Source organism: Sinocyclocheilus rhinocerous, unplaced genomic scaffold (genome assembly GCF_001515625.1).
Source record: "Sinocyclocheilus rhinocerous isolate Xijiao unplaced genomic scaffold, SAMN03320098_v1.1 scaffold1152, whole genome shotgun sequence".
Classification (NCBI taxonomy): Eukaryota; Metazoa; Chordata; class Actinopteri; order Cypriniformes; family Cyprinidae; genus Sinocyclocheilus; species Sinocyclocheilus rhinocerous.
In genome coordinates, this window is record NW_015625590.1 from 2284348 (window position 1) to 2305156 (window position 20809).

The window sequence follows — 20809 nt, forward strand, 5'->3', positions numbered from 1 at the left end:
ATGTAATGCAGCCTTGACAATAAAAGTATATGTGTATATACAGTAGATACTGTATAGTGTATATAGGATGTGTATATAGACAGAATAAAGACTAAAAGCTATTTAAATATATATATATATATATATATATATATATATAGACACAGATATACACACACACACACACACAGATTATATATAGTGAATTATTATATTTACTATATCACATGTATTTATCTAAACGCACAATATAATTATAATGACCACTCTACTCTAGTTATCTGTATTATATATTATAAAATCCATTTTGTGAATGCCTGCCATACCAGCTCTATCACTCCCTGTGATACTTGCATTCCAGTTGTGCTAGCAAATCATTACATAATCTAAACACAAAATAAATTGACGACTTTGGACCAGAACCACATATTTCACTTTCATAAGACCCTGACTGACATTGCAGAAATCTCCCAGCTGCTTTTGTTTAGTATGAAGCATGCTGTGGTTCTTACCATGCCTCGATACTTCATCTTCCCAATCTTCCCAGCTTGTTGCTGTAAGTATATGAATTAGAAGTATTTCCAAAACACTCTCTTGTTTAAGAAAGCGTGCCGAGTTTGTTATTTCAACTTCTTCTGCACCATGTGTGGGAGCGTCCCAGCTGCCATTTCTTCAGCTTTAACTTTCCTCTCCTTTCCTGCTTCTCACTCTCTTTCTCACTCCCTCTCTCCCCCCTTGCTGCCTGCGGAGGCACGAGTCAGTCCTTCTGAAAAGTGACACACTCCCCCTCTCTGCCCCCCTCGACTCGTTTGCTCTGTCCTCCTGCAATAGGATTTACAGCGAAAGCTAAAACTTTCCAGCCCTCCTGTAGTAGCCCTGCATGTGCCTGTCCTTAAAAACCAGCCTGTGCCTCTTTTAGAAAATATTACAAACAAAAAATGTAAGAAAAAGCATATGAACAGCCCGTCTTGTGCTAACAGACTCAAGGAAGCAGTGAATTGGGATTGGGAACTCTGGAAAGCTCTGTAACTTGCATTTTGGATGAAATGTAGCAAGTGATTATGCCAAGTGAATTTTCCTCCTCTTTTCCTGCTGCCCCAGTGCATGCTAAAGCAGATTTGAGGCAGATTTCAGATAGGGATCGGTCAAGGAGGTAAGATTGATGCGCTTAAACTTGGCTCAGTTACTCGAGTTATAACCTGATGCCACAGGTGTATCACCTTAAAATATGGTTGATTTATGACTGTAGTTTCTGTTTGATTAACAGATACAGAAACAGATAGAACCGATAGAAAGAACGATAAAACTGAGAAAAAACTGCAATATTTATACAGCTGAGAAAGTCTTATGAAAGCTCTCTGCAAATAATCACCAAGAGGCTCTGAAAAAATGGTTGTGCATCAGCACTTCGGAGTCTTTCGAGTGTATGACAAAGGGTTAATGTATGAAGACACACCCCATTTTCTCCTCTCCACCCAGTAAGAGCACAACACACCACCTGTTCAGTCCACACACACTTGTATAGATCAGGTAAAACCTTAACCAAGGTCACTACTACTGCCTATAAACAGAGCAGCGCCCTCCACTGGACACTCCAAATGACGTAATTGTGCACAGAGAAGCTTAGAGAAATGTTCTGGATTTAATATAAGTTGCAAAATATAGGCGTGCAGCACTTCAAACCGTGTGAGTCGCATAAATCCTCCTCCGTTCTTTCGTGTCCTATCAATCTCTCATTCTTGCTACCTCCCTTTCCCACTTATGCCTACATAATCAGAGACCCCGCCTGCTGGAATCGGAGTAATATTTTCCAGACGGTGTGAGCTGCTCTCTCTTTCTCTATGGGAACACTGACATTACAGGTTTAGGGTGTAAGAAGTCACACGTATGTCACCGGCCATTATAACTTTGCTTGCATTCTGCTCATTGTGCACACCTTTCTATCAGTATGGGTGTACTAGTAAAAACGTTATGAATTTATGACAAGCGGCTACAGTCAATGGATCACAATGGTTGTCTAAGAAACCAGATAAATAAACAGCGGTTTCTAAATCATCCCGTTGTTTGATCAGGGTCACTTTGATCCATCTTTCAAAAGCTGTCTTACTGCCATCGGGTAATAAGGCAATTTGTTAGTGCTCCACCTACTGTACTTAGAACTGAGCCAATTATGATAGTAAAAAGCTCTCCTGTTAGAGATAGACAGACCTTAAAAAAATAGTTGATTTTTAAAATGAAAAATATAGAAGTTTTTACTTCCCACGTGAAACAAAAGAGAATTCTGAAGTATGTTCATGCCGTTTCATCCATACAACAAAAGCATATGGAGGATCAAAACTGCAATAATGAATGGATGAATGAATAATTATGAATGAAATTGAAAGAAATTATAATGAATTAAAGAATTAATAAATATAATATTTTTTTATCATTATTAATTTCAATGAATACATTTTTAATCAATAAATACATGTATGAGTCCTTAATAAATATAATTTTCCTACTGGATCATTTATTTATTTATTTATGCACTTATTTATTTTGTGCAGTATATTTGTTTTGTCACTCACATTTCCTCGTTTATTTATTCATTCAATTATTCAGTCTCTTGAATACATGTTTTTATATGAGAAACAGCTGCTTGGACATTCTGTAAAATATCTTCTTTTGTGTTAAGATTAAAGAAAGTCATACAGGTTTTAAACATGAATAGTTATTCCTTATAATTATTCCAAAGCATCATCCATTGTGTTAAACACAGACAGGTTAAAGAGGCTTACAACAGTCAGACTCTGTGGACTCAGAGTCACCCTTCAGGTCACTGGAAGAACAGGACCCGCACATCCTCACATGGCCTTCTGGCCAAGAAACAAACACTCTGAGGTTGTGTTTGTTATGTGGGGCGTTCTATTCCTTAAAGTGGTCAAATGACATCCGTGGGAAATCAGTAATAGAAACTCTGGCTTTTTTCCCTGCATGCCTGTTGTGCTCTCACCCCATTTATACTTATATTAGCCACTTTCAGAGCCCCTGCCCTTCACTTCCTCTCTCTTTATTACTCAATCTACAGAATAAATTCCTTCACATGCAGAATTTTCTCACTTGCAGCATCCCAATTTGTATTTTTCCAGTCCAATATGCACTGAAAGTATATAGTTTGCTGGTTAGGGGAAAGGAGATACATCAGAAGTTTGAGGATGTTTTTGAATGTTTTTGAATGTCTTTTATGTTTATTCATAATTTAAAAAAACAGTACTATTGTGAAATATTACAATTTAAAATAACTTTTCTGATTTAACATTTTAAAATGGAATTACATTTTAATGCATCTTTGCTGAATAAAAGTATTAATTTCCTTTTTAAAAAATGCTAGACATACCCCATCAGGAAAATGCGTCCTAATACCACAAAAGGTTTACATTTTTATGTAAACATTGGTATCTAGCAAAATTCATTATTACTTAACAATAACTTAAAAACTGCTGTACAAGGGGCAATAAAGCAATTAAAGCTTGCATGGATGCACACTTCAAAAATCCATCTGAAATAGTAGGATAGATCACCTGCCACCTATTTAAGGATGATACTATTATCCAAGATGCACAAATTCTAATCTTGCAGATGCAGGATGGATAGTATGCAAACAGTGTGCTAATTGTATACTAAAACATTTCAAGATTGGAACACTGGGACAACATTTAATAATGTAAATTTTTTAAGTATACATATTCATGGGAAGTCTGAGCATAAACAAATCCATTTTCATTCCCTTTTGTTCTCGACCACAATCGTCTGTCCACATCATTTATTTGAAATTGGATCCTGGAAAGGACTTAATCATGTGGGCGAAAGGCATTTTAATTCTAATTATGTGTAATGAGACTTATGAAAATGTTTGGTTATTGTACTTAGTCAATCCGTTCCCATCTCCTCCACTTCTCTCGTTCTCTCTTTCTGCCCCTCCCTCCTTCTCTCCGCCTACTCTGTCACAGGCCTATTTATACTCTCACACCAGGACAGGTCTATTTGTAGAAACTGTTGTGCTGGGCAGAGGACGGTTCAGAGGGACCAAAGATCAAAGCTATGAACTTTGACTGGTGTGTAATTCTTCAACAAAATGAATCCACTGGCCAGTGTTAAGGTTAAGAAAAGGAGAGTGTAATGAATGAACTTTAAAACCCTCTTCTTGTTGGGTTTAAATAGTAGAGTTAGCATTTAAAACATACTTCCTCTCTGTTCTAGTTGACAACTAAATGAACTTTTCACCTCTAGAAGGCTGTTGTTTGCTTTTTTGTGTTCCTCCTTTCACTTTTTGTATTTGTTCATGACTTAAAGGGATAGTTCACCCAGAAATTGCCAAAATTTCTTTCTTCAGTGGAACACAGGAAGAGAAATTCTGAAGAATGTTCTGGTTGCTCTTTTTCATGCAATAACAATCAAGGGGGACTGGAACTTTCAAGCATCAAAAAGACACAAAGACTGTCCCTTTAAGACTGTCCCTCTGAATATGGTCTCAGAGAAAATAGAACACAACGACAATAAGTCCGTCTTTGTTTACTAATGTGTCAGGGCCTTGAGCAATGGGAGTGGTGAGAAAAGCCTGACACTGGGAAAAGACCCAAAGCATCATGGGAAGTGGAAGATGGGAATGAGATGAGGGCCGGTTTGTGAATAAACTGGAACAATTTCACATTTATAAGACCTGCAGAGGGAAGCAGAGACATTCAGAGAAAATAAACCAAGAAAGGGACCTATGGGACACCCATGAGACATGATATTTGAAAGGCAGTACATAAGGGAGGGTGGTGTATGATGGAGGCGAAAAAAAAACAGAGGGAAAGCTGAGAGTGTGTGATGTCAGAACAGAAGAATGTAATGTGGGTGTTAAACAGTCAGCACAGGACTGGGGACAGCAAGAGAGAGAGAGCGAGCGGGAAACCCATCACTGTCACACTACAATGTAGTAATCAATGTTGTGATATAACTAAACAAGGTCACTGTGGCAACGTGCAAGTAAGGAAGTTGTATGTTGACTGAGAGAGTGAAGCTCACTGCTTTATCTCTTTCATTTCCTCTCATCCCTTCTTCATCTGGGCTTTTTGAGTCATACAGTACCTCACATGGTGGTGTGAGTGACTGCTTGCTCCACTGAACAGGACTTACTCATTTCCAGACAACCTGGAGGCTCTAAAATTATGTGTTTTCTGGAAAAGAAAAAAGGTCCCTTTCCAAAACACAAAACCGGGCTCAAGTCCATGGCACATTAATCATTCAAATGCTTAGGAAAACCCATGGATTCAGTGTTTTTTATATGGATGCACATTTTTCCACTCAAACCCAAACGGCAAACAGTACACAGATATTTTTTTTTTTACCTATATTTCAAAATACCAAAAAGAAACATATATGTTTTCAATAAGTTTTAGTTGTATTTACTCATAAATTTTGGGCCGATTTTGATTTATTTTATGTTATGTTTTATATATTATCTAAATATATTTTTATTGTCCAAAACATCATTAAAAAACTAGCGTAAACTAGATTAACTAGATTAATTTTTTCAGTTTAACGCGTTAAAATATTTAACGCAATTAATGCAGGGGCGGAGCTGCACAACTGCTGCTTCGGTCTCTTTTTCTTGACAAGAATAGCATTTATTTAGACGCAGAATGTCTTTAAGACCACATCAAACAGGAGTCTTTTCAGACGCGCACTCCATCTTTAACTCAGCGACAGGCGCTAGTCAAACGAGTGCGGAAAAGGTATATGTGACGAGGGAGCTTCAGTAGAACAACTGTGAACTGCGGTCAGATGAGATGTTGTCACGCCAAACAATTTTTCCTGTCCTGTTAGCCGTTATATAGTGCTTGTAGCACTCGCAGATCTTCAATTGCACGCACAAATGTAGCGGCGTGCACTGTAGCCTGTATCATTTCATATCAAAGCGCAAAAGAAACTACGAGCATGCGATGTCATATATGTCAGTTAAGTCATGAAGTTACCAAAAAGGTGATTAAAGCTGCCTTAAAACTGTGCGTGTATGTATCTGTTATATGAGATACATTTAAGAACATGTCTCTGACATTCAGTGGTTTTCAAAACTGTCCCGGTCTGGAGCACCCCAGCACTGTCTCCCTCATCTAACACACCCGATTCAACTCGTCAGCTCATTGGTAGAGACTTTAAGACCTGAAGTGGGTCAGAAAAGATAAAGATTTGTGAGAAAATACAATGCGTGGAAGACCCGTGTCATGCTCAGCAACGGCAGCTCTTAAAGCAGCCAAAATAACCTAATAACCCAGCTGCTGTGATGTCTGTTAATCAAAGAACAAAAGAAAGAAAAAAAAAAAGAGGAAATCAATAACTTTTGTAGCTTTATGGATTAATCTTTATTTAAATTAGAATTTAGTGTTTGATAACTTTATTTCTTTTCTGCATATTTCCTACTTGCTGAAGGGCACAGGAAGCTAAATATGACATTTATTATAATGGGTTTATGTGAAGATTGTTTTAAGTTCACTTAAATTAAAAGTTATTTTTTTTAAAGTCTAATAAATGTTCAAATTGTTAGCTCTCAATTATACTGCAATGTTGAATGGCTAGTCAATGGTTAAATATTTTAGGGGGAAAAAACAGCAGTAGAAGCATCAGTAAAAACATTTCCTAAAACCATCAGTAGTATTGGTATCAGTGATACTTGCCTTCAGTCATAAAAAAGATGCCATTAAACAAATATTAAAAATATACTGTCTTTATGTAGTTTCTACATTAATTTTAAGATTGAATGTGAAATTATTACAATATAAAAGTATAGGCTATTTAAAAACTTTAATGCTAGGTGGGATTAATCACAATCAATTTCAGAAAAAATGTGTGATTAATTTGTTAATTTTTTTAACCGATTGACAGCACTATACAAAAAACATTTTACACTATTTATAATATGTATATGACATATATTCAAAATACTTTTTATCATATATTTGAAAATATTTTTGGCATAGGAGGGCGAAAACGGTCATTCCCTTAGGTTTTCATGAAAACATAATCCATCAATGCTTTCCAACAGAGGTGAAAGATGTATGAGGCAAGAAATCTCCAGTAAAACAACACCAATCACACTTTTCTCTCTCTTTCTAGCTCTACTTGGTGGAGCAACATGTTTGGAGGCGGGAACCAGAACCACTAGAGGCACGCCCACTTCTTCCACAGCCAACAGGTTAAGAGGGAGGAGGAGAGGAAAGGACAAGCATTACTTCATCCCAGCCTTAATATTTCTCACCAGAGTTGTTGCAATGAGGTACAAGTGGACAAGACTGTACTTGTCAGAGGAACTCCAATCATCCTACTCATGCAGAAGCCCTGTACCCAACCCCCAAGCAGCCCTGCTCTTTCCAGGTCTGGTCTGGAAGAACAGCACAGCGGCGCTGCTTAGGGCCAACTGGATCTCCCATTGCTTTCACATACAGCAGCTGGGTTGGCAACGCTATGGCTTTAAGTCTCCTCCTCCGAGATCTTAGAATACCCACAATGCCTTATAAGGGCAGGTTATGCTTCTCAGCATGGGACAGGGGGTTCCCACAAGGGTTACTCTCTCTATCCAATGCTGAGAGGATGGAGGATGGAACAGTGATGACACTGCCACCTCCTCCCCATTTCTTTCTTTTCTTGCCTCCAACAAGCTGTTTTCAGGGCAACTGTACTGTCCAATAAAAAATCATAAATACAAAAAGAGTTAAGAGTTAAGTTATTAAAGAGTTAAGTTATTAAAATTATATAGTATTTTGTCTAAACAAATTCTAAATAAACAGCAAATGTATTATTAGATTATCAAGCAAACTTTAGTATTAGATTATAATATTATCTAATTGTAAAACTAAGATAAATGAGCATTAAATATTCAACACAATCCAATATGATAAATAAATAAATAACAATCCTTGCATAACAATCCTTGAGGATGCTGCCAAAATACAGATGACAGGCCTTCCTGTTTTTATTGTTTTCCACTTCTTCAGAGGTCCATGATTGGCAACAGTCAGACTGTTTCTAGCAAAACACAAAGATCAGTTGTAGATCAGTTGAGTCCGACGGCCTACAGTTGCTTCTCTCACCTCAAACTGTCCCACTCGAAGAAACGTGTTTTAAACAATCAGTCATTTTAAGGACCCTCTCAAGGACTCTGCTTACACCGCTGGAGCCAAAGTCCATCAAGCAACATTTACAAGTTTGCCAAATGTTGCTTTTCTAGTTAGAAATTAGAGTATAAATTTGTTTACAATTTTAATTCAGCTTACTTAAATTCAACCCTCTACATTGCGAGTAAATCACTCGCATATGCGACTAAATCTTCACTCTGGGCGAACATCATATGACCCCTTTAATCAATCAATCAATGCAACAAAATTAAAAAAAAATAATGAATGTACTGTAGGGTTCATTTGAGCATTTAGTAATGAGACAAAGACTATATCAAAATCTAACCTTCAAGGAGAAACCCAAGCTAGGATGAAGCAAACAGTTTGGAATCCCATTGTGAAAATCTTTTGCTCCCTAAGGAAAATACTGAAAGGACAAGATGGCCTATTACAACATCCTATTACAACATCGCAGCTATTACTGAGCATGACAACAGCACTTCATTATCCTGCACGGCTCAAATGCAAGTCATGGGGTGAGGTTAACACACAACGTATCTGTGCACATAAACACCGTTCAGGCACAGACCATTTGGCACGACGGCCAACTGCTGACCAGACATGACAGTTTCATGCACAGAGTCGCCACACCCATTCATTCCACACATTACAGTCATAATTATGAAATACCAGCAGTTCCCTTAGGGAAGGGCAAAAGGACAAACAACCTTAGGCCAGTGTTAACGCTGACCCATTGGGAATGTATACAGACATACTCATAATAGGGATGGGCATTTTAGTCATTTAGTCTAAGTACTCAGGCATCAAATTGACCCCTTTTTAGCATCTTGTTCAGTTTGTGTTTAGTTGTTTTTGAAAGAAGTCTCTACATTTCTTTGGTCAAAAATAGTAATACTATGAAATATTATTAGAAACTTAACTGTTTTCTATTTGGAATATATTTAAAATGTCATCCCTGTGATTGCAAAGTTGATTTCTCCAGTCTTCAGTATCACATGATCCTTCAGAAATAATTCTAATGCTGATTTGGTGCTCAAGAAACAATTCGTGTTTTTTTATTTATGTTGAAAACAGTTGCGCTGCCTTAATATTTTGGTGTAAACTTTTTTCATGATTCTCTGATGAATAGAAAGTTCAAAAGAACAGCATTTATTCGCAATTGAATGTCTTTACTGTCACTTTTGATTAATTTAAAGGATCCTTGCTGAAAAAAGTATTAATTTCACGAATATTACTGACCCTAAACTTTTGAACGCTAGTGTATATCAATTTAAAAGTTAAAACATGGTTAAATTTGTCTAAAACAATTTCTAAATGCATCTAAGAACAACTGCTGAACAATTTGATGTGCTCAATATCTATGACATCAAATCAAATTCTAATGACATCACACATCCATTCTTTTCCAATTAAGGAACTATATACATATATAAGACCCTTCAGCTTACAACTGCATGTCTTACATATTAAATCATTTGTTTTTTTTTAACAATGTCTGGAAATGAGGTGCTTTAATGAGGTGTAGTAGGCATGCTGATGCTGAACGCTCTGAAACATGCCAGGACTGAGTTTCACACACACAACATCAACATGCGATAAAATTCCTAAACATGCTCCCCTATAATAGGGTGCAAGAGCCTATGAACTGTGACTCTTCTAACTCCCTAAGTAAAACTAGCATGCATGTACACTGACTGTAAATACCAACTCAATTTTTTTTTCTCAAGGTGCGTCACATTTTGCACACTTTTGCAGTAGTATGTTTTGCAATAAATTTAGCGGTATCACATCACACCTCTGAAGCATTAATTCAACCAGAAAACAGCACCTGCTTCAATGTAGTTTAAACTGTTTTATTTGAAACAACACTACAGAGTACATAGTGTAAGTGCACTATATAGTGACAAATTTACATTTGTGTAAGGACAAATCCATTGATTGCTTTACAAACATTGTTTTGGATCAATCATCGATTTTCCAACCACCACCACTATGAGAGGAGAGGAATATAGTCGTCAAAAATGGGCTACATCTCTGGAACGCTCAGGCACAATATGCATATTTCTGTGGTCTGGGTGCAAGGCCACACCTGGCCTGGATTGCATGACTTATCTTCATGCAGGAGAGAGCCTGGTTAAAGGTTAACCCTTACAGATCTCAATGTGATCGTGAGAAGGGAAGGCAGCTCATAAAGTTTTCACTTCAAAGGTCTTTGATAAAGACCATTACTCAACTCTAAGACTTGATTTATTCTGAGCGGTTAACAGAATGAGGACATAAGCATGTGAAGGATGGTACCATGAACAATATAACACAGAATTGCTTTCGTTCCCATGCTTCAAGGGCATCGTGGTTCTACCTACGTTGTGTTAGGGTCACAAAGGTCATTGTGTTTGGGAAAGAACTAGAGCAGGGATCACAATGGATGCAAACAGGTATGAACAACCCGATGTAAAATAACATGGGGGTATGGTGAAAAGATGCAATTACCGCTGTAATTTCATCTCACAGTGCACCTCTGTAAGAAGGAATGTAATGACAGTTTGTGTTATAATAATCCCTCAACTCCAGCCACAGTGTTTGCCCTTGTCAAACGTGGCAGACCGTAAACCTGAGTGAAAGGATCCCAGATGGATTACAGAATATCTCACACCATCAGGTTAATCAGTAGTCTGTGTATGTGTCACTAAGTGAAGCGAGGATTTTAAGCTGCCAAACCACACAGTCAGCACAAGAGTAATACGAGCAGATACGCACATCTGCAATCTCAAATGACAGTCATTCCACTCAATTTATGAAAATAAGAGAAAATGTTTGACTGACTCTCTGCTAAGCAAATATGCCTCATATTTCTTGATAGTTCAGGCGTCCATTTAAGCCTCAAAAGTACCATGATGCTTCAGGGTTTTAAAGTACGACTGTACGTGAATATGGTAATCATTTATTATCTTGATACACACACAGTGGCAACTTTTAAAGTATTTGTACACTTTTAATGTATAATCAATTTATATTATTTAACAAAATATAAAAACAAGTGCAATTAATTTTAAAAAATGCACATGCACTCTTTTCAGTCAATACATCTCACAGAATAAAGTTTAGGTTTTAAAACATGTATATATGTATATATATACATGGAACAGATGTATATATATTAAAAGTGGATCAGAAAAGTAAAGCTAAAAACGCATCAGAAATCATATGCTGATTTGCTGCTCAAGAAACATTTTGTATTATTATTGTGTAATGCTGAAAATGGAAGTGCTGCTTAATATTTGTGAAAACCATTATACATATTTTTCAGGATTCTTTATTGAATGAAAACATCAACATAACAGCATTTCTTTGAAACTTTTGATCAAATAATGCTGAATAAAAGTATTAATAAAAAAAAAAAACTTTGACCCTAAACGTTTAAGAGTCTAAATACTTTTTGTGGCCACTGTACATTAAAGTACCTGATCCATAATACAGTCATAGTACTTTTTAATGAACATTATAAATAAGAATCTTAAAACGCCATTCAAATGAACCATCCAGCAAAGCTGTAGATAAAAGGCTTTGGTCTGGCCTTTGCAGTTTTTCCCTGATATGGAGCAAAGCGGAGTCCAAGGGCAGGGCCCTCAATGGAACATTTCAAGTGGAAGAGCCACAGCTAAATTAAAGGGGTCATATGATGCTGCTAAAAAGAACATTATTTCGAGAATAAAAGTTACGCCTTTGTTCTTTGCGTGAACATTTAGGTGGTGTTATGCAAATCTTCCCACATCGTGACGTAGACATGTGGGGGCGTGTTAGAACGAGCCATTTTAGGTAGGCGTGGCTGACTCTTAACTTTTATAAAGAATATCTCTTTGGATTTGAGACTTTAGTCTTTGCAACTTTACAGATCTTCTTTATGCACCAAGAGCTTGTAACACTCCAAAGAGAAAGGAAAAATTGAAATCGCATCATATGACCCCTTTAAGAAAAACTGCAGATCCTACAAGCTCATGACTCACCACAGGGCATCAAGACATTTAACAAATGCACAGTCTCTTTCTTACCCTCTGTTACTTCCCTCCACCTCCATCAGTTCTCACACTAAAAACTAGATTAAAACCTGCTTGGCTGTTCACACTGTAAACAAATTAGCTATCAAGGCTACTGCCACTCATACTCTGTTCCTCTCTATGCAAACATTTCAAACCACAGCTACACGATGAATGCTTTTATCTACTGAAGAAAGAGACTGCAATGATGAGCAAAAGACTAAATGTTTAAAGCCAACATGAAAGGCGTTCGCAACCCAGTAATGTGACACATTTCTAAAACAGGATATTCAATGAGAACAAAAAGCAGTGTGGGACTTGAAAAGCTTGAATATTTTGATGAAAGATTACAAAGACAAAATGAATCGTTCACCAGCAACACGCATTACAAAGTAAACAGGGTTAAGTTCATATGAATAGTCTGCTACAACAAATTTACACTCAAAAAGGTGCAGAACTTAACTTCAGTTTAATGCAGAGTAGAGACTCGTATATGTGGTTGGTTAACCCTGAGAACTTCCTGTTCTGAGTGTTTCAGACACAGGTGTATCCCCTTTGAGATCTCTCTGGGACACGTTGACTGCTGGCTGGTTGACACATATGTCACCAGCCCTCCCGCTCTAAACCAAATATTCCTCCGCAATCTCACCATCATCATAAACACGATGAACAGAGAGTAATTGGAGGATAAAGAAACAGACTAAACAAGAAGTCTCAACAGTCGATACAGCAAATATTTTTTGTCTAACACAAAGTCAGACTATGTTTCCTTGCATGATGTAAAAGTGGGACACACACGGCACACTTATATTGCTCACTGCTGACAGACGTAGAAACTTAAAGGGGTCATATGATGCTGCTAAAAAGAACATTATTTTGTGTATTTGGTGTAATGAAATGTGTTTATGCGGTTTAAAGTTAAAAAAACACATTCTTTTCCACATACTGTACATTATTGTTTCTCCTCTACGATTTTTACAAAACCCATCGGTCTGAAAAAGCGAGGTGTGCTGTGATTGGCCAGCTATCCAGTGCGTTGTGATTGGCCGAATACCTCAAGCGTGAGACGGAAATCTTTCCATAAAATGTGCCGGCGATCCACAGCACTAAGTTGAAGTATTCCCTGAAGTATTCAGCGTGAGCTGAAGCCGGGCAAGAGTGAGCTGAGGCGGCGGGGTCGAGAACGGCGGTCCCGGCGAAGGAGCGGTGAAAATGGTGAAAGCCGATCCGGCGATCCACAGCACTAAGTTGATGTATTCCCTCAGCGACCAGCACGGATCAGCTCTAGGCATGACAAAGCGGATATCGTCCTCTTTTGGAAGACCAAACAAAGTAGTTTCGCTTTCACAACGAAACACACAGCGTCTTCAGGACATGGTGGCAGCGGCAACAACAATACTACAGCGAGAATAAAAGTTACGCCTTCTTTCTTTGCGTGAACATTTGGGCGGCGTTATGCAAATCTTCCCACATAGTGAGGTAGATATGTGGGGGCGTGTTCGAACGAGCCGTTTTAGGTAGGCGTGGCTAACTCTTAACTTTTATAAAGAATATCTCTTTGGATTTGAGACTTTAGTCTTTACAACTTTACAGATCTTCTTTATGCACCAAGAGCTTGTAACACTCCAAAGAGAAAGGAAAAAATGAAATCGCATCATATGACCCCATTAATTGTCTTGGGACAGCTGGAAAATAGCTCAAGTACAAAGTCTCCCGGCCTCTGACCAAAAACCAGAAACCCGCTGCTCTGAAAATGTGCTCTATCCCAAAGTGTTTCCCTTTGTCACAGTCGACACTGCATAACCCTGATTTAAAGGAATAGCTCACCCAAAAATGAAAATGTACCCCAAATGTACTCAGAACAGATTTGGAGAAATTTATCATTACATCACTTGCTCACCAATGGATCCTTTGCAGTTAATGGGTGCCATCAGAATGAGAGTTCAAACAGCTTATAAAAACATCACAATAATCTACAAGCAATCCACAAAACTCCAGTCCATCAAATGAAAAGCTGTGTGTTTGTAAGAAAAAAATCTATCATTAAAGCATTTTAACTTCAGATATTCGCTTCTGGCCAAAAGTCCATAATCCATAATAACGCTTTCTCAAGTGGGAAAGGTTCATTGCCTGTTGTCCTCTCACATCAAAATCCACCAACATATTTGTTTATAACTGTTTTCATTTGTAAACAGTGCTTAATCTTTGCATATCACTTGTGGATTATTGTGATGCTTTATCAGACCTCATTTTGAGGGCACCCATTCACTGCAGAAGATCCACATGCGAGCAAAAGATGTACTGCTAAGATGTAATTTCTCCAAAACTGTTCTGATAAAGAGACAAACTCATCTACATCTTAGATGGCCTGAGGGAGTAATTTTTTTGGGGAGGAACAAATAATATAATCAGTTTTGCAGGGATGTCTACCATTGCAAAACTACCATTCTAAATGAAAAACACACTGTTGTTTTCCAAGAACTGTATGACAACACTGTTCTTGGAAAACGCACAGCACAAACACCTTAAGCATGACTGTTATAGCATTATTCATCTGTTTATAGAAGCCTAAGCAACTGTCAGCTTCTAATTGTTGTCAATTATACTAGTTACACCATCCATGCAGTCAGTGTTGCACAGTAAAATAGATCTCCAACTGTAAGTAATCCATTTCATTTGACAGGCGCATATTCCTTAGGTTTTGCAACATATGGAAAAAGGAATGATACACAAGGGGGGATGTGAGTGAGGACACTTGAGGACATGACCTGCCAACGACCTTAAGATGTCATCAGCGCTGTGCTGCTCAACTGGCAGCACAGGTGAAAGAAACATCCTCTTATATGCACCCTGACAGTGTAGTAAAAATAACACATTCAACTCAATTTGACAAGCTTGGCCTCTGAGGGTGATGCTGATAGTATATTCCCAGTGGAATTTCTAATGTAACTGGGTTGAGGGAGGTTAGTTTGGAATGACAGATAATTAACAGCTGGTCTCCTTTAACTCCCCTTGTCATTCCATCCTAGAAAAAATATGGTCTGAAGCCGCCCGAATCACACCCTAACAAAAGGAGCTCAATGCACGCCCATAGTTTTGCACTTTTAAGCTTTGGAGATGGGGGTTTGTTTGTATAACCCTCATGCATTTGAATCAAGATCTGAACAGGTCAGGGTAGTATTTTCAAAAATAACATGGAGTAAAGTAACAGGTGAGATGACAGTTGCTGTGTATCTAACTCTAGTAAGCTGCCACGTGCCTATGACGCCCTAAAATGCTGTCTATTTAGGGAACTCACTAACTTATGAGCAAAGAATTGGAAAGTCCGTCACTTTTCCGCGAATCAGTTCTTTCCAACGGTTTGTTACAAAAAAAAACGCTTCAAAAATTATTCTTTTACGTTATGACGTAATCACGTGGTCACGTTTTTTTTATTATTGTTCCTTTAATACGAGTGATTATTTATTGTAAATTCATGCGTTCCGGATTTTTTTTTTATATTCGTGTTTTATTTCGGCTATGTAGCCATCGTTTATTCCTCGGTTCAAATGCTCTTATCATCATCGCTTATCGGCTCACGACTCGAGAGAGAACTGCTCGAAGGAATCGTTCAGTCCGGTTTTGTGGTTCAACAAATTAACTGAAAAGATCTGACTCGTTCATCAACCGGACAACTCAAATATGCAAGAAACCAATCTTAACGAAACATTGTCTTGACAATCCGCCCGTCTGAATTCAAAACTCAAACGTCATGAAGCGTAAACTGACTTTGTGCTTTGATTCTATTTCTAACTGAAATGAATGACGCGTCAAGCACTTACCTTGATCAAAGCACGCCGATTTCAAATCCTGCAACGTCCAAAAGCACCGGTCGCTCACTGTTATACTGCATAAGAGAAACCCAGCAGTGATGGGAAACTTGTTCTCAAATTTGAGCTGTAATCTGGACCTTTCCCTCCTGTGTGAATCCCACCGACGAGAACATTTACCTCAATGGGACACTGAAAAGTCGCTTTTACAGTTGCTTAGATCAGTAAAGCAAATGTAGTAAAAATGACTGCTGGAGATTTGTGTAAAAAAAAAAAAAAACATATTATCATGCTCTAGTTTAAAGTAAGTACTATGCCATGGAACATGTACTCAGTAATGGCTTGAAGCGTTACCACCCAGCAGCCGCCCTCTCTCTCTCTCTCTCTCTCTCTCTCACTCACTCACTCTCACTCGCTCTCTCTCTCTCTCTCTCTCTCTCTCACTCACTAGAGCCGCTGTACCAGGAAGTTCACGAGCAATCCCACGACTAATAACATGATCACATGTACTTTCACTTGATCACAATACAAATATGACATTTAAATGAATGAATTTACATTGCGTTTTGATTAAGACTAGCCTATTTCATTCATTAGATTCATTTTTATATTTAAAAGCAGAAATAACAGCACAGTTTACTTTCCTCACATACGTTAGCATCCGTGCTTATTCAGAACAAATAGACTATTTTTTATGTGTAATTTTAGTTTAAAATAACTATATTTTGACAAATATATCAATCTTGCGGTATGATGGCTTGCATGTGGCGTTTGAGATAAGGTAGGCGTTACTCGAAAGCACGCTAGCGTTGATCGCCCTCTATTGACAATACAGAAGAGACAGAAGCACCATCAAAGACTGTATTTCAAGGGGTCCTCGATCTTTTTCAATGACCCCCTGGTGTATAGATTGTAGTGTTATTTTAGAATCATTGAGATACTATTTCTATGAGATTGTGAGACTATACTATGAGATACTATATATATTATTTTTATATATATTTTCCATTTTCATTTCAATTTTAATTAAAGTTTTAGTAATTTCGCTGTGTTTTGTCATTTTATTAGTTTTTCTTAAATGTCCATATAGGTTTTTCCAATGTTTTATTCAGTTTTAGTTTTAGTTATTTTAGTATCAAGCTAAAATGAAAATGAGAAATGTTGGCTTGGCAGCTATAGCTGAAATAAAATAATGTAATTTTTACTTCAAGTAATGATTTTTTAAATAGTTTTAGTTTTAGTTAACTATAATAATCTGGATTAAGAAGCAGGTGTAACATACTGTATGGCCTATAAATCAGGCCTATAATAACAGTTTGCATGATAGGACTAGGTGTTATGATCCCTATAATAACATAGCATATGATTGCACTTACATTCATGTTTTACTGCATTTTATCAAGATTGCTAAGCCATTGAAATAATCATTATTAATATGCGGAGTCATATAGGCTACTTAAACATTTTAATTTTATTTAATGCATTTTAATGATTGAGGGTAATAAAATATTTAACCAAAATTTAACTTTATTTATTTGTTACAAAAATGTATTTGAGCTTTAGTAATAATTAGCAAACTCCCTGCAGTACTGATACTGACCCCGGAGCTGAAGACTTTATGTTGAAGGCCCCTAATGTGGTACAATGACAAGCAAATTAATCAGTAAACTTTAAATGTACTAACAAATATTTTTAATCTAATACAAAGATTTACCACTGACAATATTATGGTCAAATCAACCATTATTTCAGATTTTATTTGACTGGACCAAAGCTGATTATGTTATTAAGTAGCCAACGTGACTCACAGAATCACAGCCATTCATTCTGAGCATCTCTTTTTCAGTCCACACACACTGGATAACGCATGCCCTGTGAATGGAAAGCTGTGTCTAAACATGTTGCTGTATCAATAAACACTGCTGAAACAAAATTCCCCACATGTCAAGGTGACCTCACGCTTGATAATCCATGTGAAGTGCAGTGTCATGCAGTAGCTAGAGGGTGGAGTCATCGATTCTGCCCCTGTGCTCTTCAACGTTCAGACCACCAAGCCCCAAAACAATATTAACCACATTAAGCACCGGCTGAACGGAGAGGAAAGATCGTATCCTGTTGACAAGGCAATGTCGGACGGACAGGCTGTACTAAAGGGTGTTTCCATGTCTCCTGTCACCGGTCGGGTGGAAATAGGCATTATAGTTATTGTTCCAGCCTTGATCAGTTATCTAATAATAGTACAGCGTTTTTAGTTTGTCATCCCAAAACTTTCTTATTAATGTACCTCCCTGTCTTTTTCCATCTCAAACTCACTCATACTCAAACACACCCAGCAAGGGTAACATGACCTTGCCAGATAGTCAGGAAAAGTATGCTGTTCCAAAATTTTCTGTCATTTCCTCATAGCATTCCATTCCAACCGCTAATAAATGGACACTAAATTCAAGTGGTTCTCAAACTAGAAAAGTTTTTGCTAAACAAAACATGCGCAAAACTGATTCTTATCAGCTAGATTCCAGCATTACACTAGACTAAATGAACCATGAAGAAAGTTCTTCAAACAGAACAAACCAAGTCACAGAGAACGTTTTTCCAACAAAATAATAAGAAAAAAGAGTGCATATTAAGGGTGTGAGGTCTTTTCCTTTTTGCCAACCAGACTAGTAACATTTATGCCATCCATAAGAAACATTCAAACTTCTGTCAGAGTTAATGGTAATTTTCCTTGCACACATTGCAGATTTTAGCATACACCCACATTCCTTGGACTGTATTATTATTAAATGGAGCAATCCAGACCCATTCCTCAAAATCAATATATTGTCGAAGGAAAAGCCTCTCACAGATACAAAATATTGACTATATATATTCCATATCAAAAGCCATTTATGTACTGCTACTGCTTTCTGTGATTTCTAATACAGTTCTGAATTGGCTATCAGTGTATCGAGTATTGTAAAAAACTAAACTGTACTATCACTTGCAATGGTTGCTTTTATTATAAACAGGCATATGCTGACAATCAAGATACAGCATGGAAAATTTTAATGAGCCTCGGTTTCAGGACATGCGAATCTATGGCATGCTTTGTTGAGCCTTAAAATATCCTGACAGCTATCACAATAAGTAATTTGTTAAGAAATTGTTGGGTGCAGTTGTGTTTATTTAGTTATGCAAATTAGTTATCAAAAGTGACTTACCTTAGTGCAGCTTTGGCAGTAAAACTCTCCATTATTCCCTGGAGACAGTATGATTTCTCCTGTGGGTATCAGCTGGATTTTCAGCTCCATCATGTTGTGTCTCTTTGACTGTGTTTGATTGTCCTTCCTCACTAGCATTCACTCTGTGTGAGGGGTGCTTCAACCCTCACTTGTGCTTCTGCTCTGTTGGATACAGGAGAAAGAGGGACGATATTCATAAACAACAGGATGCAAACAGAGAAAGATGAAGTAAATCAGATTGTTTAGTGCTGTAGAATTTACCTGTTGCCAAATAGAGAGTCAATGCAAGTTGTTATAAATGTGTAAAAGGTGTCCGAGGCTCGTCTCACAGCCAGATGTGCACTATAATTTAAGGTTCCTGATGCTGAGCTGCTTTAAGTGTGCTGAGAGTCTGCCGTCAGGGTTTCCTCTAGGCTTCAGCATCCTGTCCTCGACATTCCCGAGGTAAACACCGGAGGAACCCACTCCATTTCCCCTGTACACACTTGAATCAGATACAGATTACTGGCACATGCTTCTAAAAAAGAGTAACTTTCCTTTGTATTTTGATGATGGCAAGTTAAAGGAAATAACATTTGGTGGGGGTGGGGGGGTTGGATGCAACATATAATGGCTTGACAGACAGGTGGTAAAGTCCTGATACAAACAATCCACTGACCTTTACCTTGAAAACTCTGACCTCAGCATTCCTTTAGGATGCTATCTATCTATCTATCTATCTATCATCTATATTTTTTATTTTTCACATTTATTAATAATTCATTCTAATTATTAGAATTAATTCTTAATTCTAAAACCATATGCTAACGTTAGGGGGATGTTTGGTATTTGCTGGGGAGTTTCTCTTAAGAATAAATCTGTTTACAAAATAACACATTGTCTGTCTTGAGTGCTTTTAAGTATGATTCCCAGAAAATGTGATTGTCAGTTTTGAATGTGTGAAGCTTGTAGGAGGGGAAACGACAGAGACACACATCCTCTGACCTGTGACATTAGTTGAGACATTCATGATTTCTGGGCATCAACAGGAAAGAGTGGCCTTGGCATCCCAGAGCACAGTATGATCTACATTTGGGTAAAGACACAGATCTCTGTCAGCATAGCATTTAGTGAGTTACATAAAAGTGACTTATGAAGGTTTTATACGATGACAGTTAAATGACTTTAGTTGTCTTGCTTGCATATTGCATGCTGTGATCACTAAAAACAACAGATGGTCAGCATTAGAGCAAAGAGAAATGACAAAATTAATAAAAGATCTCCACCAAATGCAGATGAACTGCATTTGGTTTAGACTACGAGACTCTGAATACTGGAGTAATGATATCCTGTTTGTAAAAGAGGGAAATCATGGAATCATTTAAGGTGTGGTAGGTGAGAATGGGTGAAGGGCAGGGCAAAAATAATGGATACCTATGGCTGTTTTGACATGGTAAACAGTACTGCAAGAGTTATGTAAGGCCATTTAGAATAGCTCTCTCGAATGTAACTGGCAACAACTAGGCTATTTTAGAGGAAAAGGAAGCATCACATATTTCAGTGGCATCCTATTTCCTCTGTCTTACTCTTATTTATTTTTTTGAAAATTTACATGCAGTATTTCTCAA

At 37.5% G+C, this 20809-nt stretch overlaps 1 protein-coding gene across 4 annotated transcripts in view; it reads right to left on the bottom strand.

Annotated features, from left to right (window-relative positions):
• LOC107756890 (unconventional myosin-Ic-like) overlaps nucleotides 1–19591 on the bottom strand; it is a 54671-nt gene extending 35080 nt beyond the window's left edge. For 2 of the 4 annotated variants that reach the window (XM_016574221.1, XM_016574212.1), the window contains exons 1-2: nucleotides 19464–19591; nucleotides 19182–19364 (exon numbers count right to left, since the gene is read on the bottom strand). In XM_016574221.1, the coding sequence (XP_016429707.1) occupies nucleotides 19182–19319 (138 nt within the window). In that variant the 5' untranslated portion in view covers nucleotides 19320–19364; nucleotides 19464–19591. Of the gene's footprint in view, nucleotides 1–491; nucleotides 665–15993; nucleotides 16357–19181; nucleotides 19365–19463 lie in introns of those variants that run through there. The other 2 variants (XM_016574234.1, XM_016574228.1) reach the window with 2 other exon arrangements.
• Nucleotides 19592–20809: the final 1218 nt, after the last annotated feature.